Genomic DNA, 23,945 nt, shown 5'->3' with positions numbered 1-23,945 from the left:
CAATAAAATTCATTTTTTTAAAAAATCAGGCGCCCCCGAAGTTGGCATGTTTCAGGCCGCCCTCGGCCCGCCTCCCCAGCCCACGGCAGGCGCCAGGCGCTCTAGCGGGGCTCCAAAGCGCAGCGCCTCTTGTTAGCGCGCAACGCCGCCGCCCAGTGCGGACGGCACGAACCCAAAGCAAAGCCGCGGCGGACGGGAAAGCGCCGCCTGAGCGCCCCCCCCCCCCGCGCCTCGCCGTTGGCTCCGCTCCGCCGCCTGCCAGCCCGGGCAGGCAGCTGCTGCCGGCTGCAGCGAAGGCGCGCCCGGGCCCGGGGAGCAGCGAACCTGGCCTGACGCGGCCCGCCGCAGCCTCCCGGGGCAGTCGGGCGGGGCAGCCGGGCGGGGCAGGCGGCGAGGGCGGCCGCCGCTCCGCCCTCTGCCCGCCCTCCCGCCCGCCGGGGCAGCGCGCCGTCTCCAGTCGCCACCGGCCGGCCATGGAGGAGGACGCGGGCTGGGCGCTGCTGGGGCTGGGGGCGGCCGCCGCCTCTGTGCCGCTGCTGCTCTACCTGCTCGTGGGGCGCCGAGCCACCGGCGCGGCGGGCGCCGCTTTCCAGCGCCGGGAGCCCGGCCGGAGTCACCAAGCCCGGCGGGCCCCCACGGACGTGGTGAGTGGGCTTCGGGGCGCGATCAGCCCGAGGGAGCTCCGCGTCCGCCGCCTGAGTTAGGACTGGCCCGCCAGGCACCGGAGCGGCGGGTCTGCAGCTGTCCGGAATGCGCTTCAGAATGAATTCGCCCGGAGCTGCCTGACCGCCCCCGACCCAAGAGAGCCGCGAGGGCGCCGGCTGGTGTTTGTCGTTGTCCTTGGAAACTCGCGGTTGATCCCGAGCAGCCCGACCCTGCCTGCCCGGGCTCTGTCCGACGGGGCCGTCCGAAGGCGAGGGGCGTTGAAGTGGAGATGGGCTTGGAGGGTTTGGCAGCCTTTGTCGGTGGAGAGTGCCGTCAAGTCATAGCTGACTGATGGCGACCCCAGGTGGGGTTTTCTTGGCAAGAGGCTAACAGGTGATTTGCCATTGCCTGCCTCTGCAACCCTGGCCTTTTTGGGAGGTTTCCCGTCCAAGGACGCCCCTGCTGAACTGAGATCTGACCAGATCAGGCTCATCTGGGCTATCAGGTCAAAGCAAATTAAATCCCACCCTCAAGTCATAGCTATCTTACAGCGACCCCTGGTGGAGTTAGTTTTCAAGGCAAGAAAGGTGGTTTGCCATTGCCTGCCTCTGTGCAGCCCTGGTCTTCGTTGGAGGCCGACCCTGCTTAGCTTCTGAGATCTGATGAAACCAGGCTCACCTGTGCTATCCAGGTCATGGTTTCTTGCAGGGTGTGACTTAATTAAGGGCTGCCCTTGTTAATTATCCCCCAAAGTTGCTCTTGCCTTTTGCAGTAAGAAGAAATGCAGGTGCTGGCATTTGAAATGAGGGCAGAAAGATCACAACTCCTCCCAAGGACATGTTTACTTTGGCCTGAGAATTGGGCCAGAGTTGAAAATGCTGTAATGGGGAAAGAGAGTCTCTGCCCAAACAAGAGAGCAGCGGCTGGACAGTGGTTTCAGCCAGTGTGGCGTAGTGGTTAGAGCATCTGATTAGGATCTGAGAGAACCAGGTTTGAAGCCCCACTTTTCTGTGGAAGCTCATTGGGCCAGCCACACCCTCACCACCGAACCTACCTCGCGGGGACGTTATGAGGAAAAAAGGAATGATAGGAGAACGCTATAAGCTGTGTTTGTTCTCCATCTGCAGCTAAAGTAAAGTAAAAATAAGTTTGTGAGGAATTCTCTGGCTATGCACTGCCTGCCCATCAGTCCCCCACCAGCTGGATGAATCACCTGTGGGCACTCCTGCTGCTCTGCCTTCGGAGAAACATTTACCTGAGGGCCGGTCTACCCATCCCACACAAACGCATGCAGCCAGGCCCTAAAGTCTCTGCTTCCCTGGCAAGGCCAGCTAGGAGGGGTTGCTTAACATATATGCTCCCTTCCAAATTGGCTTTGCCAGCAAGGACTGGATTTAAGCATCCAGAGATGGGGCCATGCTGAGAATCAGAGTATTTATCATGAGTTTGCTGCCTATAATTACTTTCTCATATATATATGTGTGTGTGTTTGATTGGTAAGGGTCCACTTCATGCATTAGATGAAGTGGGTTCTAGTCCACAAAAATGCCTGCTGGAGTAAAAGCTGATTAAGGTGCCAAAAGAGACTCCTATTTAGTTTTGCTGCAGCAGACTAACTTGGCTACCCCACTGGAATACCAGATCAGAGAAAGAATATACAGGGTTTTTTTAAATTAAAAAAAACCTTGACAGTGACATTTTTGTGCAAAGTTTAGATATGTACAAAATTAGAATTGTACTCATTCAAACAGCAGTATGTGATGGTAACAGTTTTGGTTCTGCTTGGCTGGTTTAATACCAGCAGTGGAAGAAAGAGCCCACATCCCGATTAAGAATAACGCCTGGTCTGTTGATAAATTCTGGTGGGCAATTTCATTTTGGAATCATTCTTCTAAAAATTACTGTCTTGCAGATGCTGAGGTCAGCAAGCAGAGCGTGCTGGGAGTCCGAAACACTCTCCCACTGGGTCCTAAGTCTCCATTTTTGGGGAGGGGGGCGTGTGTAGTTACCAGCCTGGCCTTTATATCCCTGTTTACACGTTCTTCTGCTTCTTCTTTCACTAGTGGAGTCCCAGGCTCTCAGGTTTCCCGCTGCGCCTTTGTGCACATTTGGCCAATACTGTGAGTATCTAGTGACTAATCTTCATTCTCCTTAGAACATCTTTTCCTTCAGTAAAAGTATGTTCAGAAGGGGATATGAAGCGTGAAAAACGTAGCCCTTTAGCTGCCTGTTGCTTCTTTGCTCTTAACCCCCCGCCCTTGCCCCTTGGCAGCTTCTCCCCCCTGGGAAGTTCCTGATACGTGTTTATAATGGAAGTGGAACCTTGAAACCACTGATTCAGAGAGTCGGAAAGATCAGGTGGAGAATGAAGAGAACCTCTGAAGACTGCTGGTGATGGATTCCAGTTTTGAACGTTCTTCCCCAGAAAAATCATACAAATTGACATAGGCTAACTGGGGTGGGGGGTGGGGGAGATTCTCCCCTCTTTTTGCTTGCTGCGCTGGTGTTTGTGTCCTGTTGGAAGCCTCTAATTTTTGCAAAGTCACCAATTATGGGTCTCACTGCTAAGGGCCCTATTTACTCTTACAGTGTACGCACGTACAATCTACTCGTATGTTTGTGTACCTGTTTGTAAGAAAGAGCCAGCATGCATTCACTTTGTGAATGAAACCAGGGAGCTTTAATGACCTGTGCAGTTATAATGGTAGGTAGGTAGAAATTTTATTGTATAAGGCCATTGGCCTTAACAAGTTAAGACATACTTACAACCAAACATTTAAAATTCTGGGTTACAGACGCCTTTAAAATTTCTCAGTTATCAAACAAATACAAAATTTACCATTTAGTTCTATTGAACGCTTTCTTGGAAACCAAACTTGCTCTAACTTTCTTGGCGGCCAAGGCAAAAAGTGCCATCTTATAGGAAACAGAGGAAACCACATCGGATAGCATGTAAACTAATTTATCAGAATTGGAAAGAGTGTAGAGTAATTAGGATCCTGGGTTCCAAATATAAAGGACAGGCTAAAACATCATGGAGAAGGTCTTCAACTGAACTGCCGGTAGTTGTAATGGGTGGTATGATTTTCTGTTGATTAAGCTGATAATGATGCTGAATGTTTTATTAATAAAGGCTTAGAATGAAAGATGAGATTCTGTAATATTATTATGTACTATACATGGTAATGAACCTAAAATGTTTTCTGTGGTGCACCTCTTGCCAGGAGTAAAATGATTTAATATAGAAAAGCTAATTAAACACTTAAGGCTTCTTAAGTGCATGTCTGAATCTTAATTGTGCCTGACCAGAGGCAAAGCTTGGGCTTTAGAGCTGTGGCTGTTTGTATTCGAGCTGCCTGCACCTTAGAGCTTGTGCCCTGACTCCTTCCTTTCTGCTCCCTTCTGGAAGTCTGGTCTGGTGTCAAGTTTAACTGTTCATTGTTCCAAGGCTGTAAGAAATCTGCAGGGACTCACAAATGGTTTCTTTTTCTCTTTATAGGCTTTTGGGCAGCTTGTTTTACTGCCACTTCTGTTGAGGTAGGTCTTTTCTGTTTGCTAGAACATCTCCCCACTAGAGGTTTTTTTCTTCAGGCCGCAAACTGGAGGAACTGACATAGTAAAGTTAACCTTCTCTGGTAGACAGGTAGCAGCAATCCAGGATCTCAGGTTATGGGTTTTCAAATAACATCTTACCTGACCCTTTTAACTGGAGATGCTGGAGATTGAACCTGGGGCCTTCTGCATGCCAAACAGATGCTGTACCTCTGAGCCACAGCTCCCCCTGATGCCCAAGTGTGCCTTGGCGTATTTACCATTATTTTTTCCTACTTAAACAGTAGCTTGTCAGCTGTCTCCCTAAGGACCAATGAGGGGCTCTGTGTTTGGGTCTTTCAGGTTCTTGCTTTTGCCTTAATGCCACCATAAGAGCACCGAATGTGATGGAAACAGCAGCACCTGCAGTTAGGTCCTCACCCCATGCCATTGCCCCAATGTTTGTCTTTTTAATTTATACTTTTATATAACAAAAGAACAAAACCTAAGAATCTATAATTACACAAAAACTAATAAAACAAACAAAAACAGCCAACCAATATACAAGAATAACAAAACATACAAATAATACATAGAAACAACATAGAAAGAAAGAACAGACTACATAAACTAGGCTTCCGATTTTCTCCGCAACAAATACTGGTATCATTTTCAAATTTACACTTACTCTCTTTTTTTCTAGAGGAGTTAGCCGTGTTAGTCTGTAGTAGCAAAATCAAAAAGAGTCCAGTAGCACCTTTAAGACTAACCAATTTTATTGTAGCATAAGCTTTCGAGAATCACAGTTCTCTTCGTCAGATGCATGGAGGGCCAAAAGAAACTGGTCAGATATAGAGGAGGAGAGGGGGGGCGGGGTAGATGCAAACATCTCCTGATATGCAGATGCAAACAGCTCCTTCTGATATGGAGATCAGTTTGCCTCTGTAAAGGTTCAGAGGAGTTTGCCGTGTTAGTCTGTAGTAGCAAAATCAAAAAGAGTCCAGCAGCACCACCAAGACCAACCAATTCCACTGCAGCACAAGCCCTCGAGAACCACAGCCCTCCCCGCCAGATGCATCTGACAAAGAGAACTGTGGTCCTCGAAAGCCCACGTCAGGTGCCACTGGACTCTCCCTGACCCCGCCTATGTAGAGGAAATCTTTTTTTCTAGTATCCCAATTCCTAAATCCACAAATCATCAAATCATGATTATCTAATTCATGTAAAAATATATGAAGGATTTCTATTCATCAACAAACATACTGACTTTTTTCTAATCAGTGAAGTAAGTTTTAGGGGTGTGTGCTTTGGGTTTCCGATTCGGGTTTTTAACCAGAATCGGTCCCAATTTGGAATGATTCAGTATTTCCGAATAGGCCCCAGGATTGCTGAGCTGATTCGGAAATACCAAAGCAAAGCTTTCCGAAGCAAACAGCAAGAAAAGTGCTGTGGCTGCCTCTGCTCTCCCTAAAGCTTTCCAAAGCATACCGAAGAGTTTTAAATACCCAAATCCCAAAGCGACTTGCTGCTTCAGGATTTGGGTTTTCCCAAATCTTTTTTCCCGCTTCAGTAAAACCAAAACAGGAAACTCGAATCTTTTTGGGGTGCACACCCCTAGTAAGTTTTGCCATTTTTGCAAATTCCAGCACCTTTGTCAGCCATTCCTCCATTGTGGCCAGTGTCGAACTCTTCCAGTTTTGTGCATGCCATTGCCCCAATGTTCATTGTCCGTCAACTTGGGGGGTGGGGGTTGTGATTTTAGACTGAGGAAAGTGCATGGGGGAGAATTGAAAAAACCCTTCTGGTACCACAGCCGCAACCACGTTCCAAGTTTTTTTCCTTTTCAGAATCAACAACTTCACCCTTCTGCGTTACCTTGATATCTTTGAAGACCCCACGTTCACCCCAGTGGTTGTTGCGGAAAGCAAAACTGACTCTTCGGAACCGCAAAACCTTTCTGAAATTCTCCAAAGGCTAATGGAGACAAGGCAAGTGGGTGGTCAGGAAGAGGTGGGGAGTTGTGGCTGGAGCTGGAAATGAGGAAAGTTGCTGCTTTATTGGAAGAGCCAAGAGAAAGTTGTGTGTATCGGAGGGGGGAGTCTGTTCTCGTGCGATTGAACGAATCATCTCCCTTCTGTAAAGCCGCTACATGGAGGTCTATAGCATCCTACAATGGCTTTTTCATTGCATATCTAGGAATTCAGGGAGAAGATCCCTCACGGTGGACAAACTGTATTGGCGATCTGTACATATGGGAGCCAGTTTGGTGTAGTGGTTAAGAGTGGCAGGACTCTAATCTAGAGAACCAGTTTGATTCCCCACTCCTCCACTTGAAGCCAGCTAGGTGACCTTGGGTCAGTCACAGCTCTCTCAGAGCTCTCTCAGCCCCACTCGTCTCACAGAGTGTTGTGGGGTAATAATAACATAGTTTGTAAACTGCTCTGAGTGGGTGTTAAGTTGTCCTGAAGGGCAGTATATAAATCAAATGTTGTTATCATCATCATCATTATTATTATTTCGTGGGCAGAACTTGGCAGTGGTCTGTCCGTTTTGTTCATGCTGTGCAGGACCTCTTGTGAGTGCCACAACTGAAAAGCTGAGCATAACCTCACTTGTAAACATTACATGGAGAAGTCCCTGCTGTCTTGTCTACCCTTCGTTCTGCCCGCAGGAATATTCCGAGTCTCTTAAAAACTTGCATTCCTAAACCTTGCTCATAAGCTGTATCTTCTGCCTGCCTCTATATCAAATGTTGTTGCAGATGAAGCCTGTGAACTTGGCCTTCTCTGGGGGCACCCTGGGAATGGCTGGCTCCTAGATGTAGCATGGCCTCATCCTGGCTAGGAACTTGCTGTCTGTGGAGAATAAAAAGTAGGCAGTTGTAGGTGATGCTGCTGCCTAATGTCAGAGAGAGAAGGGGTCCTTGGTTAAAGTGGACTGGTTACCACCCTCTTGCTTCTCTGTTGCCAGACGGGTTTGTTCTCAGTTCTTGCCTTATACCTTTTCACAGTTCCCGTTCTGCTACTGCTACCTTCAGTTTCAGAGGGATCCAGGATTATCTGAATTGCTACCGGTAAGCAAAGTGAAACAATCCGTGTTCTGGAGGACCTCTTCTTTTATCTGTGAGTTAAATCAGATGTAATGCAAAACCCTGGTTTAATGACACTAACCAACACCATGACCCTTTTGGCCCTAAGCGAAGGGCCAGTTGTCCTTCAGGTATCCCGCAGGGCGTTATAGGTGAAAACAAGCCTTTTGAATTATCTGCCATGCTGGCTTCTGATCTTCTGATACGGGTCTACTACATTCCTTGTGGTTGATCCCTCTTAGCAATTTTACTGCTGCATTTTGGACCAGCCCTTCAATTAGTGCATCACATTATGTAACCTAGATGTGCGCAGAACATTTCAGCAAAGAGGGTGCACCTTTCAGAGCTAGAGTTGGCCATAGAACTTGGGGCCCTGACTAGGAGAGCAAGGAAACTGAAATATTCCTACCTTGATGCTTATCTGTTTCCTAGATCTGGGGAGGTAACACCACTTCAGGTGGCCAAGAACATTGTGGCTGCCCTGGAGGATGCTGAGAAATCTAGTCCCCAACTCCGAGCAATTGTTCAGTGGGATCGGGAAGAGATACTCAAGGTATGCTGCTTCCCTTGGAGGACACGTCCTTTGTTTATGGGGAAATGTCCCCACCTGCCTGATACAGTCTCTTAAGGTGGAAGCTGGTAGGTTCTTCTCCTCTGTGCTGGAGTTCTCTAATTGAGTTGTCTGGTTGAGATCCTGTTTGGTTTGTCCATCTATTCAACTGTTCTTTGTCTTTGTTCCTAGTATATTAACATAAGCAGGAGACCCAGAAGGAATAAAGATGGGGGGAGATGGGCATCTCATTTCCCCCTGTAATACTCTTACCCACAGTATTTCCTCTTGCCCCCCCCCAGCCCTCATCTCCCCCCCCCCGCCCTTCCCTGCTTCCTTCTCTCCCACTGCCTTTATCTGCCCCCACCCAGTCTTCTGCTTTCCCATCTTCCCTTACTCTGGTAGCCTCTTTATTTAATTAATTAATTTATTGTCCGCTTTCCCCTCATGCAGGCTCAAAGCAGATGTACAACATAATACATAAACAATTAAAACAGTTAAAAACATTGCTAGCAGTCATAAAATACAATATTGGACATAATAGGTAGCACGTTTTGCCTCTACCACACACCTCAGACCCACAGGACAGGGTGGTTAAGATTCAGGATATGTAGGGTTGCGGACATATTCCCCACCCCCACCCCGAGAGGGGCCGGTTGGATGATTCGTCTGCCTCAACTCCCATAAGCACGGCGGAACAACTCTCCAGCCAATTTACTTATTTATTTATTTTTATTTGTGTCATTTATAGTCCGCCTTTCTCACTGAGACTCAAGGTGGATTACATAGTGTAAGATTAGTACGATCAGTGGCAAGGACAGGCATTTCTATACAGTGTCAAGAACATTTCCATAAACAATGCCATAGGGTAAATGAATACAAGTTTACAAAGACATGGCATTAGCAAGGATCCACTATGGGGTTGAAGAATTGCTGAAACAGAACATAATCAATTCTAGAACTGATATTAGACTACGTGAAGCACAGGTAGTATATAGGAGAACATATTTAAAGCAACAGATAATATGTAAGGCAACATAGTGGTGAAGTCTATGGTTCCTAACTCATTAGCGGAATATCTGAGACCCCTTCCCTACAATACTGCCCTCCTATTTGAGAAAAAAAGCCTTTTTGAATAATTCGGTTTTGCATTGTTTGCGGAAAGCTAGGAGAGGGGGGGCTCTCCTGACCTCCTCAGGCAGGCCGTTCCACAGGGTAGGGGCCACCACATAGAAAGGCCGTGTATGGGCTGCTGTTGATTCTGCCCATATGCAGGCTGGCACCTGCAAGAGACCCTGTTCAGATGAGCAAAGCTGCCATGGAGGGACATAGGGAGGGAGGCGGTCCCGCAGGTATGCGGGACCAAGGCTGAGAAGAGCTTTGTATGTAAGAACCAATACCTTGAATTGAGCACAGTAACTGACAGGTAGCCAATGGAGTGACTGTAGGATGGGAGTGATGCTCATGTTGCTGCTCGCTCCTGCTAACAGTTGAGCTGCAGCATTTTGCACTAATTGGAGCCTCCTAGTTAACTGAGATTGGAAACCAATGTATAGTCCATTACAATAGTCAAGTTTTGATGTTACCATAGCATGGATCCAGGTTGGCCGTGTTGAGATAAGAAGCCATCTTCCAGGCTAGAGTGAGACTGTAGAAAGCATTTTTTTGCAGCTGCCTTAACTTGTTTTTCTAGTAGTAGCACTGGATCCAGTATAACCCCCTAGGGGCTTTTAACCAAGTCTGCAAGGGCCAGACGAACTCCATCGAAAGCGGGGAGTACAGTGTCCTTCAAGATCTCTGCCTTCCCAACAAGCATCACTTCAGTCTTGTCTGGGTTCAATTTGTTATTTTTCAACCATTTCACTACGGCTGTCAGGCAGCAATCTAAGATTTCTACTGCATCCTGTGGGGACCTGGACAGTGAGATATAGAAAAAAAATGTTTCAGTAGTAAGTCACCACTAGATCCGGGCAAGTTTTATGAGCCTCATGGTAGCTAGTCACCTAGGCAGGATGTGTGATGGCTGCTGCCAGGCCTGGGGGGAGTTGTGTGACAGCCAGGCATTCTTTGGCTACCGTAGGGTCTGACTGAGGTGAGCGGTAGTGAGTCTCTGGGTGAGTTGTTCAGTGGCTGCTGCAGGGCCTTGGGAAGTCATACGGCGGTGAGTTGCCTGGGGGAGTTGCGTGGTGGTCATCACCAGGCCATCTGAGTTGCCTCACTTCTTCAGAGCTGTGACTCTTGAAAGCTCATACCGTACCACAAATTTTATTAGTCTTATAGGTGCTACTGGACTCTTGCTCTTTTCTACCAGCATCTCAGAATGCAGTCTTGTGAGTCTTCAGTGGGCATTCATTTCTTAAAGCTACAGGTGCTTTTTCTATTATTTTGGGGGTTTTAAATCCCCCAACGCACATACGCATGCACGTTTTAAGATTTTAGATTTTCCTGCAAACCTGGGACTTCTCTCAGGTTTGTAGAAAAATCTCCTGTTTGTCACTGGCTGTGTTGTGTGGATTTTTTGATTAACACTCTAGACTGGGTTCAGAATTGAGTGTAATAATATATTATATGACTGACTTTTAAAATCTCTCCATGTACAGGTGGCCGAAGCCTCTACTGTTCGCTATAGAAACAAGCACCCTTTGTCTCTTCTGGATGGAATCCCTGTGTGCCTGAAGGAGGAGATTAAAGTGGTATGCTATCTAAGTTGCCTTGACTTTACTGAATTAGACAGCCTTTGGGAAAGGGGGATATTCACCTGAACGTTACACTTGTAAAGGATTAGTTGGGAACTGTTTTGGATCTGGTTAGGAATCACCTCTCTCCCTTGATCTAGATATAGAATCTCCCCTTTCAAAATAAAATTAGGTGCCGTATCACCATCGAAGCGGAACAGAATACCTGGGCACAGAGTCGGAGACCGAGGATGCCACTGTGACTAGAAAGCTGAGGGAGGCTGGAGCTGTTATTATTGGTGTATCAAACATGCATGAATTGGGCACTGGGACCACAGGCTGTAACCCCAACAGGTAAGGTAGCTTGTATTCTGCGGCTTTCTGGGCAGCCGGGTGGGTGTCAGGGAGAGAGCTCATAATGGTTAGGCTTCCCTGAAGGACAGCCCCTCTCACAGCAGATAATTCCTTACAATACGTAGCCATAAGATATCTGTCACGGGCCGGGCTTGCCCAAGCTGGTAGTCCCAAGTCTAAGCCCTCACACGAAAGCCCAGGGGGCGTCCAAGGTACAAAAGCCAAGTCCAGTCTGTGGTCAGAGCACAAGGTAGACGCCAGGAGTGAGTCCAGAGCCCAAAAGCCAGGTCAGGTCCAGTCCAAGGTCAGTTACCAATAGCGTCAGATCCAATGCAGGCACGAGCAAGGTACATGGCACACGGAGTGGTTGCAGGTAGTTTGACCCTTTGCTTCCATGCTTGACAGTTCCCTCAGCTCAGTTTTTATAGCAAGGCGTGGATAACAGCCAGCTGCTGGGGCTCCATCCTACTGCTACTCATCATCGGTCTCCAGCATCTGGCGTCGGTTCAGGAGACGAGCACTGCACCCACCGCCTCTCCTGCAGCTCTAGCCTCTGCCTGCGGCATTCTTTGGGCATGGGTGAACCTGGGGGCGCGTGGAAGCCCCTGGCTGGGCTTCCCCTGTGGTGCTGGGGCTGGGGAGTACTGCCTCAGCTGCTGGCTGTAAGCTCCAATTAGCCAGCAGCTGTGGCTCCTGATTACCGGCCTCTGCTGAGTCAGGGCCAGATACATGGAGCACCTCTCCTCCTGAGGAGTCCTGGCTGGCTACACACATCCCCTCTCCTCCTGAGGAGTCCTGGCTGGCTACACGCATCCCCTCTCCTCCTGAGGAGTCCTGGCTGGCTACACACATCCCCTCTCCTCCTGAGGAGTCCTGGCTGGCTACACACATCCCCTCTCCTCCTGAGGAGTCCTGGCTGGCTACACGCATCCCCTCTCCTCCTGAGGAGTCCTGGCTGGCTACACACATCCCCTCTCCTCCTGAGGAGTCCTGGCTGGCTACACGCATCCCCTCTCCTCCTGAGGAGTCCTCGCTGTCACTGAGCCCAGACTGGGCCATGACAACATCATTAGCTGTTATTTGGGAGTACGTCCTCAACGTTCCCTGTGGAATGGCCTGCCTGAGGAGGTCAAGAGAGCCCCCACTCTCTTAGTTTTCTGTAAACAATGCAAAACCGAATTATTCAAAAAGGCTTTTGTTTTGTAGGGAGGGCTGTCAAGATACTTCACTCATGAGTTAGGGACCATAGACTTCACCACTATGTTGCCTTATATACTATCTGTTGTTTTAAATACGTATCCTGTATACTACCTGTGATTCATGTTGTCTAATGTCAGTCCTAGAATTGCTTATGTCCTGTTTCAGCATTTCTCCAACTCTGTATTCTTGCTAATGCTGTGTCTTTGTAAACTTGTGTTTATTTACCCTCTGGCATTGTTTATGGAAATGTCCTTGATATTGACTGTACTAATCTCACACTGTGTAATCCGCCTTGAGTCTCAGTGAGAAAGGCGGACTATAAATGACATTAATAAAAATAATAACAGTAACAATAATGATAATAATGACGGTCCTGGCTGGCAATCCTAGTTTGCTCTTGGGAATCCTTTGCAAATATGCAGGGGCCTTACCTTTCAGGCTTTCTCCCTCTTCTTTGACTACTTCCAGATACCACGGAACGGCGAGAAACCCCTACAACCCCCAACATTTCACCGGTGGGAGCTCGAGCGGCTCTGGGGCAGCTGTGGCGGCAGGTGAGGTTACAAGGGAGGCAAATGGCAGAAGGCCACTCGAAGAGAGGAATGGCGGAGGGAGAAGTGGACAGAAGGAAAGAAGGGCTACAAAGGGCTTGGCTTATGGGGACAGATCTAGAGGAGGCAGCACCTGATGGTCTTAGAAACATCTAGGGTGAGCCAGTTTAGTGTAGTGGTTAAGAGCAGCAGGACTCTAATCTGGAGAACTAGGTTTGATTCCCCACTACGCCAGCTAAAGCCAGCTGGGTATCCTTGGGTCAGTCACAGCTCTCTCAGCCCCACCCACCTCACAGGGTGATTGTTGAGGGGATAATAGTAACACACTTCGTAAACCACTCTGTGTGGGTGTTAAGTTGTCCTGAAGGGCGGTATATAAATTGAATATTGTTGTTGTTGTTATTATTAAACTCACAGAATATCTTCTCATTAGGTCTTTGCCCCTTGGCTATTGGCACCGATGCAGGTGGCTCGGTGAGGATTCCGGCTTCTTTCTGTGGGATTGTGGGGCTTAAAGGTAAGCTGTGATTCCTCGCCTCGGGATCCCGAGCTTCCCCAGATTGGTGGGGAGGGGGAAAGGATGCTGCAGAAAAACGTCAACTACCACCCCTGCTGAGAAACGGGCAGGTTGGAAACGGGCAGTTGGTCTCAGTTAGCGAGACAGAGGATTCTTCCTCCCCCATCATGGCCTCTTCTGAAGGATCTTCAAAGGAAATAAGATCTTAGGAGCTTTGCAGCTGTGCTGGGCTCGTCCTCCATCTGAGCCCAGGGTTCCGTCCCATCCTGCTCCTTTGGATCAAGGCCCCTTCAGTGGGTGCATTAGGGTCGGGGCGAGAAGGCCATGGCAGGTTGTGCTGCTTCAGTCTCCTCCTTCCACAGGCCCCGGCCCTCAGCCTGCAGCCAGGCCTGACCCCGCACTTCTGGCACCTTGGTTTGGTGCCGTTTTACGCATTTAACCAACCTGCTCCTTCTCGTCTGAAGGTACGTTTGGACGGATCAGTGCCTACGGCAGCCACCCACTCACATACTCTACTGTTAGTATGGGTAAGAAGGAGATCTCTTTGCATTGTTGGTGACTGTATTGAGCTGCAAGAAATGTGCTGTGTGTGTGTCATATGTACATATATGTATGTGTGTTTGTGTGCGTGTGGCAGTTTGTTTAGCTCCTTTGTAGGAGAGTGTGGAAAGTCAGTGTTTACATACCGCTTTTTTACTTTGCATCGACTTACTCTTTGCAGATGCATTTTCTCAACCTGAAAGTTCAGTTTTTCATAATTTGGAACTTTGGAAAAGCGGGGGGGACGTGGGGAGGGCTTGGCTGGAGAGAGGCAGGCCGCAGAGCACGGAAGTGCCCCTCTAGCCCTGAGGAATCTGGTGGGCGTTTCTGCCCATTTGCAAATAGAGGCTGGAATACCATGGTAGAATACTGTGCTGTTAGAATGGACCCTTCAAACTGGAAGGGGCTTCATTTTTGAATGTTCTCCCATGTAGACGAAATAGGGGGGGGGGGAGAAGTTCTAGATCCGCCCTTTGCTTGTTCTGCTAATTTTCTATTTGCATTTGAACACACAAAGGAGTATTCAGAACTGTGCTGCCCTTTTCTCCTCCTACATCTTGAGTGGTGCAGCCCATCCCGCCACCTCATTCTTTTGCATGTTTAGGGACTATGTTTTCATACCTCGAGGGGCTAGAAACTTGCCTTGTTGAAAAAGAAAGCAGGGGTTCCTAAGCTGTAGGGCCCTCAAGATGCCTGTATGCACCGTGATGCGCTCACCTGCTGTGTTTTATCTTGGCCAGGCCCTCTCTGTGCTTCAGTAACCGATGCAGCAGTTGCGTATTCTGTCCTGGCTGGCCCAGATCCCCTATATCCATATGGTGAGACTTGCAGCCCTCTCGCAGCAATGCTCCTTTTGCTGTGTGGATGCTGTGCCTGTTTCGATTTGGTCTCTCGTTTTTTTTAATCGGTTGCAGGACTAGGCCAACCCAAACCATCCCTCTCTGAAGTCCTTACCATTGATCTAAAAGGCTTGAAATGTGGGATCGACTGGACTTTTTTTAAGGTATGCACCTCACCCTGCACAGTCTCTGTTGCAGATTTTATCCAGGTCTGAATCCCCTACTGTCCTTGCTGAAGGAGAGAGATGTGAGTGTCTACGGCCCCCTGCCTGGGAAGGGTAAAGTCATGGCATGGTTCTCTCTCCGGGCTGAGAATGTGGTGGATTCCTGGGGAGGAGGAGGTCATGGAGAATACCTTCTGGTGTTTCGGGGAAAAGAACCATGGGAAGGTCATAATCTAACTGACTTCGTCTCTGCTTGTCCGCTAGGCTTGTGATGCAGAAGTCCTAAGTGTCTGCCAGAAAGGTAAACCACACGTGATCCTCGTGGCCAGAAAAGTAGCTGGCTGTTAGTCCGTTGCAGGAAAAAAAGATGCATTTTGGTTTTGTTCTTACCAGCCCTTGAAAGCAGGTGCTCAGGTGCTGCTGTGGATTCTGGCTGTGTGTTTCGGCATAATTGTGGCGATCAGTGGCCAAATCCTCCTCGAGAATTGATCGGTATTATTTGTCCAGTTAACGGCCATAAAGACCCCCTTTTCAGCAGCCTCTTTTGGAGGCAGTGCTCACTGTTCCCAGAGTTGCCAACTAATACGAAGAAGTATGTTGACCCCTCCTCCTCTCCCCCTTCTGCCTCTAACGTGCAGCTGTCGAGTTCCTGGAGGGCTTGGGGGCCTCTGTGGTTGACGTGTCCCTGCCGGAGGTGGAGGAGATCCGCGTGGCACACGTCGTCTCCTTGCTGAGCGAGATGAGGGACTTCCTGCAACCTGATTTCAGCAAACACTTCCAGCAAATGGTAAACTGTGAAGGGGGCCCCCGGATTGGTTATTGGCTGTTCGTGCAAATAGACCTGTGCAAGAGAGCAGGCGGGGCCCCGTTTGTGTCCTCCTTTTCCTTGTGGCTGCAAGCTCTGTGGGGGAGTGTGCCCTGGTGTGGGCAATCCTGTGCACAGTTTAGGGAGGAGTCCTCCGGCTCTTCACCTGGCAGGCTCTCTCCCTCCCCTGTCTCCCGCTGCCTGTTCTGGTCTAGTGGTGCTCTGGTATGCCCTGCTTTGTGTCATATGGGCCTCATCTGTGGCTGCTTCTTCTCTCCCTGACTTGGGCCTGGAAGGAGTCAGAATTTTTTGCTTGTTCTCACCTTGCGGCACTCTCAGTTCTGATGGTGCCATGTCATGGATGAGACTCGGGATTTTGGCGGGGATTCCTGCTTTGCAGACTTGGGTGGGGGGTCCTCATGCTTGGAGCACCCGGAGCAAGTTGCTTGTTTTTATCATGGAGGTCCAGGGCTGAGAAACCGAAGGCCTGGGATTTATTTATTTATTTATTGCATTTCTAGACCACCCTCCCCCTCAGACGGGCTCAGGGCGGTGTGACAACATACAATTAATAACATACAGTTTAAAAACAATAAAATCATTATAAATAAACATTAAAACACTATTCCATATACAATAAAAAATTCTCAATTGGCAGATATAAATATTAAAATACAGCATCTTAGGCACAGGGCTTGGCTCTTGCATCATGTCCTGCGTCACGCTTATGAGCTCCTGCATGGGTGGTGACTGGCGAGAGGGCAGCCCAGCCCCCACCAAATGCCTGGCCTGGTGGAACATCTCCGTCTTGCAGGCCCAGCAGAGAGATAATAAATCCCGCCGGGCCCTAGTCTCCTCAGACAGAGAGTTCCACCAGGTTGGAGCCAGGACCGAAAAGGCCCTGGCTCTGGTAGAGGCCAGACGGACCTCCCTGGGGCCAGGGACCATCAGCAACTGCTTATTAGCTGATCGAAGCGACTTCCAGGGAACGTGTGGGATGCCAAAGCCCTTGTGTGGAAGAGCAGCCATTTTGAGGCAGCGCCAAACCATCAGTGCCGTGGGGCACAAAATGGCAAGTGGGCCAGACTAGAGTGTCCGGGTGGTGTGAATGGGTAGCTGTTTCTTGGCGGACCCATTTCTTCACCCCTCCTCTCCCCTGTAGCTGATGAGAAGGCCTTGCACTCTGATCTTTACATTCCCATCACTCAAGTGAGAGAGAATCTGAAAAATCTTTCATCCTAACTTTATTGTAGCATAAGCTTTCGAGAACCACAGCTCTCATGCATCTAACGAAGAGAGCTGTGGTCTTCGAAAGCCTATGCTAAAATAAAGTTGGTTAGTCTTAAAGGTGCTGCAGGACTCTTTACTATTTTGATTCTCATGGTTATAGAAGCCTGGGATGTGAGAGCAACGTCTGACGAAAAGCCACACCACAGTAGGCTGCATTTCAAAGGGGAGTCGATGGTAGAGGAACCACCTCGTGTGGTTCTGCTCCATAGGATCTCGGGGGGGGGGGGGGACTCCTGCATTGTGGGTGTGACAGGTGTGTGGGTGTCCTGCATGCTGGAACAAGCCAGCGCATGTGGCAGAAGGGTTCTGCTCTGTGGTTCTTGGTCTCTTCGCATGGAGGATCTGGGTTTGGTGCAACATCCCATGCTAGGGAGAAAGCTGGTGGGTGTGGATGTGGTTTTATATGCCCAGATGGAACATCCCGTGTCTGCCCTCTGAAGTTTACCTGATTTGTTTTTTTTCAGAATCTGGAGACTCGTTTGAATCTTGCACTTGCGTCTCAGTTCACAGCTCTGGATTATATTAAGGTGAAAAACCGGTTGCTGGGAGGAGGGAAGAGAGAAGAGCCCTTGCAGGGGTGAGATGAGAAAGGAAACAAACTTGGCAGCACGCAGGGGGCCATTAAGCGACTGCCTGACCATTGCAGCAGGACTTTGCCTCTGAATATCGCCCCTCAGAGTGCAGTTGGTTAGCAGGAGCCATTTGAAGACGATCCCGGTGCCAAAGAAAGGCATCGGATCATACGTCCTGTAGTCAGTCTTTTAGGCCCCAGCGTCAGAGCGGACAGTGTCCACCTGTGAAAATGTTGCAGGGAATGAGAGAAAAGAGATGAGGGTTGTACTTGAACAGGCGCACAAAGCATGAGCGAGCCAAGCCCCAGCGGTGCTGCCGGTACCTTGACCACAGCTGTGGGAAACCGTGACGCTTATAAGCACTACCTTGTGCCTCTTCCTGGGCCCAGCACTGCTTGGTGAGAGAAGCAGCCATGCTGCTCTTCAGCAGGCAGATAGCATAGCAGGCTCTGCTGCTAAAAAAACATTAAATTTCAGCTTGACTGGAAAAGTCTGTAGTGCCCCAATTCCCACTTTTGGAAATGGACGCCGTGTCAGTTCAAAATGGGTCATTTTCTGTGGGATTTTTTTGCAGTTGGTTTTGGATAGAATGCATTGTTCTGATAACACCTGACCCCCAGTGCAACTGGACACATCCAGGGCACTTCCTTGTTCCCATTAGCTATTGCATTATCCATCAAATGTCCTGGCTGTTGATCAAATTGACTTACACTGTGTAATCTGCCTTAAGTCTCAATGAGAAAGGTGGACTATAAAAAACATAATTTTTTAAATGTGTCCTTTTGCCTTAGGGATTATGCTTTCTCTTCTTGCCACAAATATCAGGTCTTGCTCTTGCTTGAATGCATTTGGCTGTATTCACCCGAGCTCCTTCGCTTGCACGGATTTCCTGGAGATGCCAGCTCTTAACCGAATGCCCTTTATGGGACAGCACCATTTAACATACTTGGTTTCTCCTTCTGTTTTGCAGGCCAATCGGCAGCGGAGCCGCACCATGGCTTTCTTGCGAGAAACTTTTGCAGATGTCCACTGCTTCCTTTCTCCAGGTATCTCCTGCAGTTAGCAGAGTTTTTAAGAGCTTGCAAAGGGCTGTGCTTGTGTTCAAGGGTTGGATCCCTGCTCTCTTCTTGCAGACATGCTCATGAGTGACAAAATAGGTGGAAGCAAGGACTGTAGATTTGCATTTCTCCCTTAAAGCATCACAGTCCCATTTGCAAAGCACACAGATTGTACTGGAGGCCCTGGTTAGCACTGTCCAGTATCGTTTCTGGCCAAACCTAGTTTCCTGACTGGGCGAGGCTTGCTTTCTTGTGGAATGCCCACTCAGCTGGTGGCAAGAGCTCTAAGCCTCCTGAGCAGATGCTGTGGAGGTGGTGCGTGGCTGGAACGCCTCATTACCTTTTTGAGGATGGACTCCTACCTGGTTGCGTGTTCTCTTAGGCTTTAGGGCTGCCTTGATGCGGACGAGTTTTTCAGTCATACCCATGGCTAATTTTATAGCTGCCTATCGTCCCTCCCCCTTTGTGAAAAACGGCTGCTGACCATTTGGCATCTGGAGTACAGATTTAAGGCCCAAATGGATTTCCCCTTTACTGACAGATATGAGGATTTCTTAGGTTTTTCGTGCAGGGGGCACAGAAGTATTTTGCTCCTCCCACCTGCCTGCTACTGTGGCATGGAAATGCTGCAGAAGGCTGCTTGTTCTGACTGACGACTGGCATCATGTAAGATGTCAAAATATCATGCGTGAGGCAAAGATTGCCGGATGAAGACAACTGCATGGAATAGGTAAAAGGTGTCAAACAGTTCTCGTTCCTCTTTAAACTTCCAGGACTGGAAGTGATCTTTGTTGAAGAGATCTTTGTTTTATTCAAATGTTTGTATCACCCACCAGCTCAAGTCGGCTGACAATTCTAAGTTATAGCCACAATGGTGTAGTGCTTAGAGTGCTGGACCCAGGTTCGAATCCCCACTTCTCGTGAAACTCATTGGGTAATCCTAGGCCAGTCTCCCTCTCTCTCTTTTTCTCAGCCTAAACACCCACAGGGTTGTTGTGAGGATAAAAAGGAAGGAGGGAGATGCTGTATCAGCCCCTCAGATAAAAACATACTAAACAAATAAATTAGCCCCCCTCCCTTGAAAATGCCCACAACTCAAACCTCATTAAAAGCCTTAGCAAGTAATAATTTTATGGCACTTCCTAAAAAATTCACCTGCTGTTGCATCTCCTCCAAATATCTGCAGGCTGCAAGATGTCTTTACAATCTAGATACATTTTTGGAAAGAACGTGCCTAGTTGGGATTTTAGCTGATTAGTTGGAAACTTTGGCTAATCTTTGGTGGGTAATGGCTTTCGGGGAGTGGCAGCTTGGAAACAGTATTTCAGGTTCAGCCTAGAAGGTTCAGCATTTTGCTGAGGGATGAGAGCATGTCTTCCTCAAGAGGAGAGCCTGGGACGACTTCTCACTGTGTGTTTATATCTTGTGCAAGGCACTGCATGTCCAGCCCCAAGAATCCAGGACTCTGATCTCCTGACAGGGTGTAGTGATTCCCAGACTACCCTACGGGCCATGAGGTGAGAGCAGAACCAAGCAAAAAGTCCGTAATGGGATTTTGGGGGGGCGGGGGGGGGAAATCAAGCCATGCTTCTAAAGAACTTTACCCCGTCACGCTGGCGGAATTTCCTAAAGGATGAGCTGCCTGTGGGATGCCTGAAATTTTTGATGCGGCTGGGTTGCCTTTTGGAGGTGCCTTCTTCAGAGCAAAAATTCCTAGAGCAGCTGCTTCACTTGCAGTTTGTTTGACACCCGATTCCAAACCAAGGTCTGCCAGTCATCGAAAGGAAAAATGCCCCCAGACTCCAGTCTGCAGAGAGCACCAACCTTAGAAGTAACTCTTCCTCCCTGCTTGACCTTCGCAGGTTCATGCAGCTGGCCAACTTCACGGGCATTCCAGCACTGGTGGTGCCCGTAGGATATACTACTTCAGGGCTCCCCATCAGCCTTCAGGTAAACAGGGCCCTTCCTTGGTTGGTTCTCTTTTGTTCTTACTCATGGGTCCAACCTCATCCAGTGAAGAGTAGGACACTTTATTGGGGGTTTTTGCACTTGTTTGTCAGATCAAGTAGAAAGAGCAGAAGTGTCCGTTCTCTTCCGTATTTATTCACTGTGATTTCCTGACTGTCACCTTTGCTTGCCTGTTGCCTCCTGTCCTAGTCAATATGGAGGAGGGCAGAGGGAAGGAGCCTTCTGCCCCTTACTAGCCAGCGATCAGGCATGGCACTCCAGGAACTGAAAGGGAGGGTAGCCATGGGGAAAAGAAGTGCGTTTTCTGGTTATCTTCAGATTCCTACAAGGACTTCTAACAAATGTCATCTTGCTTTTTTGGCAAGGGGCCGTGTTGTGTGTCAAGGAAGGGGACATATTTGAGATATGTTGATAAGCCCAGACATCAAATGCTATTGTTGTCATAGAAAACTGCACTATTAGATTCAGGCTCGTGATTAACCCGTTCCCTTTCCGAGCACATCATGTGTCAGCTTGTCAGTGAAGCATTGAGGCATATCTGCCTTCCCATTTCTTGGGCTGACTTCCTGCAGAGGTAGATCTCCATGGGATGCTAGTGGGAAGGGCCCCACCCTTTGGGAGCAGAGTCTACACGTTGTGTCTGCGTGGTACAGGTTGTGTGCTGGCAGGTTTCACCGGTGGTGCTGTGAGACAACCCTACACGCTCAGTGGCCAGTTCTGCTCGTAATTGCCACAAGCCAGTTTCCTCGAAAGTAGACGTGTTCTGCTGTAGCAATATAGGAACCTTTACTAAGACTGTGATGCCTTCAGGGTTTCCAGCTCCGGGAGCCTCATTTACCAGTAGCTTCTGGGGCCTCTCCCCACACCAGCTTCTCTCTTAACCACGTTTCTCTTTGACAGATCATGGCAAAGTGGTGGGATGAAGCTCTGCTGTTCCGGGTTGGTCTGAAGCTGGAGGAATTTCGGGGTGTAACAGCAAAACCGGCCATTTATTACGACATTCTTGGGTGACGGGATTGGCCGACAGCTTTTCCAGAGGGGTTGTCTTTTATGTTGCGGGCATCTGTCTTACGTCAGGCAGAGAACTGAATTGCTTCCCCCACCCCTTTTCCACAGAAATGTGCTTGGGAATTTCAGAGTAGTGGGAACAGTGATTTATTTATGGTTAGGGTTTTTTTCTTGTACCTCTGCTTGGACCAGTCTCTGCTTACAAAGTTGGGGAGGACCAATGGAGACAAAGGAACACGGACAGCTTAAGAGGATTCTGTTTCTGATTGGGTTTCATTGGACTGTAGTTAGTTCTGCCCTCAGACAGACAGTGCAGTTGTTTCTCCTGGTGACAAAAACATACTGAAAAGTTACTGTTCACAGCTTTCAGCATTTAGTTCTAGATGAAAAAAGGGACTTGGCCTCAGGGCTGGATGTATAATTTTAAAGAGAATCCACTTTGACAGAGGCCCAACAACTCTACCTAGCTAGGGAGGGTGTTGACACGAGCATTCGCCTACCACCGATTTCTGAACAATCTTGCAAGGTCCAATTGCAAAGCATCAGAGACTCAAGTTGCAATAGATTTACTCGCTTGCAATGGTGCAGTTCTGTCCTTTGGAAGCACTAATGAAGTCCAATCTCCTTCCTGTCTGACGGGAAACAGCTGTAAGAGAAGATGAGCATGCTTCAAAGGGTCCAATAAAGAAGTTGTTAGTCAGTCTGTTCCCTCTGCATAGGAGGTCACCACACACTTCTACCGAGGAAGTCTCTGGTCAGATAGGACACAGACGTTCATACAAAGCAGCCCCCTTTCTGTTTTCTCAAGTGCTTTCCACACAAGTCTCTGAATCAGAGGAAAGGACCCAGCAGTTAGGATCCTGGGATTATCTACTTCTCACAGACCTGCCTTTAAGGAGCAGTGTTTGAGATGAGGAGAACGTACTTGGCATTCAGAATCCATCAAATGCCACACAAAATACAGCTGGAGAATAGACAGGGAAGATTATGAAAAGTCATTCTGTGCTCTGGCTGGAAGGCTATTTACTTTTACTTCTTACTGTTTTACAACCTAAGTCATAAACAGCAAACTCTCATCCTGTGAGAGGAGAACCTAAAAGTTAGTTATCATGTAACTTAACAGCAGCTGCAAAAAAATGTACCATACACAGAGTAGTTTGTTAATCTTGATCTCTGATTAGTCAGGAAGATTTTGTTTCTGGAGAAAAACAGTTCTGATTAAATAATGGAGAGATCAGTTCAGCTCTTGGTTCTGAAAATTTGGGACAAAGAAAATGTGGTCTACCGAGTCAGTGCTGTTGCTGTCACAATTGTAGAGTCTTGTCTGAATTGGGAATTCCACTGAATCTTCCTAGCGTCTTTGCTAAAGGTAGGGCATTCAGGTGCGCTGGCTTAAAAGCCCTTCTGTACTTTGGAATAGTTAACTCAGAGAGAGTTTGGCATTTTTGTTGGAGGAAGAATGCCAGCTGAGAAGGATGAACACACTGCGGGCTCCGATTAGCATGATGGAAGGCTATTTGTAGAAAGTAAATAGGAGTAAGAGAAGGGGGGGGGTATCTCTTTAGAATGTTATTCAGTCCTTAGATTTAAATTAGGTGGGACTAAGGTGGTCACATTTGGGTGCTAAGCAAGCTGTATTTTCCTTGAGAATTGCTGGCTTAATTATGAATTGGTTTGTGTTTTGTTCACAAATTCCCAAGAACTAAGTTCAGGTGTGTTGTCACAGGCTTGCTGTACAAATGCTACAGCTCAGGTAGCTCATAATACAGTGGATGTGTAAGCAGATCTATCTCATCACAGGAATAAAAGCCATGAGTAGGTGCTCCTGAAGGAATATCTAGTGATCGCTTTGGGTATCATCTTGACATGCAGCTGAAGTCTTAACTCTTGCCAGGGAAAGTTCTCTCCTGGAATCATTCAGTGGCAAGATGCCCACATGGAAGAGGACCCAAGCCAAGGTAGCTTTTACTGCCCCCCCACCCAACTATAGAAACATGTTTGTTTATTTATTTAATTCAATTTATAGTCCGCCCTCCCCACAATATCAGGCTCAGGGCAGATTACATACAATATAAAACATGAAAATATATATATACCCTTTAAAACAGAAATAAAATCACACAAGTATTATAAATATTTAAAACAATGTGGAAGCACTTCTAAAAAAAAAAAGGATTCACTACCCAGTCCTCTCCACAGGTGTTTAATAGAAAGGCTGGGCGGAGAAAGCATCTGATAGCGAGGGCAGATTTTCCTCTATTTGGCCGGTGGGGAGGTCCTAGCCAGCATCAACGGTATGCCTGGCGGAACAGCTCTGTCTTACAGGCCCGGCGGAAAGATAGCACATCTGGCTGGGCCCTAGTCTCTTGCGACAGAGCATTCCTCCAGGCTGGAGCCAGGACCGAGAAGGCCCTGGCTCTGGTTGACACTGTTAACAGCTGTTTATCGCTGGATCGAAGCGTCCTCCGGGGCTCATATAGGGAGAGACGGTCCCACAGATACATTGGTCCTAGTCCACATAGGGCTTTATAGGTCAATACCAAAACCTTGAAACTGATTCGGTACTCCACCGGTAGCCAATGCAGCTGGT

General features: G+C 48.3%; 1 protein-coding gene across 1 annotated transcript; it reads left to right on the top strand.

Moving 5' to 3' along the window:
* Positions 1-469: 469 nt before the first annotated feature.
* LOC129345635 (uncharacterized) lies at positions 470-23,185 on the top strand. Its single transcript, XM_055002857.1, has 20 exons — positions 470-644; positions 2,709-2,765; positions 4,145-4,182; positions 6,024-6,164; positions 7,187-7,249; positions 7,697-7,817; positions 10,415-10,507; positions 10,683-10,843; positions 12,512-12,597; positions 13,028-13,111; positions 13,576-13,638; positions 14,392-14,469; positions 14,566-14,654; positions 14,919-14,955; positions 15,293-15,441; positions 17,214-17,276; positions 18,292-18,367; positions 19,812-19,896; positions 20,242-20,329; positions 21,248-23,185. The coding sequence occupies exons 1-20, from the start codon at positions 474-476 to the stop codon at positions 21,356-21,358; spliced, it is 1,854 nt and encodes a 617-aa protein (XP_054858832.1). The 5' UTR covers positions 470-473; the 3' UTR covers positions 21,359-23,185.
* Positions 23,186-23,945: the final 760 nt, after the last annotated feature.

Source organism: Eublepharis macularius, chromosome 18 (genome assembly GCF_028583425.1).
Source record: "Eublepharis macularius isolate TG4126 chromosome 18, MPM_Emac_v1.0, whole genome shotgun sequence".
NCBI lineage: Eukaryota > Metazoa > Chordata > Lepidosauria > Squamata > Eublepharidae > Eublepharis > Eublepharis macularius.
Note: the sequence above shows the minus strand (reverse complement) of the source record. Positions and strands in the feature narration are given on the sequence as shown.

Coding starts and splice junctions, on each gene's coding strand:
- LOC129345635 (XM_055002857.1), top strand. CDS start 474: ATGGAGGAGGACGCGGGCTGGGCGCTGCTGGGGCTGGGGGCGGCCGCC. Junction 7,250..7,696: donor GATTATCTGAATTGCTACCG/GTAAGCAAAGTG, acceptor TCTGTTTCCTAG/ATCTGGGGAGGTAACACCAC. Junction 13,639..14,391: donor ATACTCTACTGTTAGTATGG/GTAAGAAGGAGA, acceptor TATCTTGGCCAG/GCCCTCTCTGTGCTTCAGTA.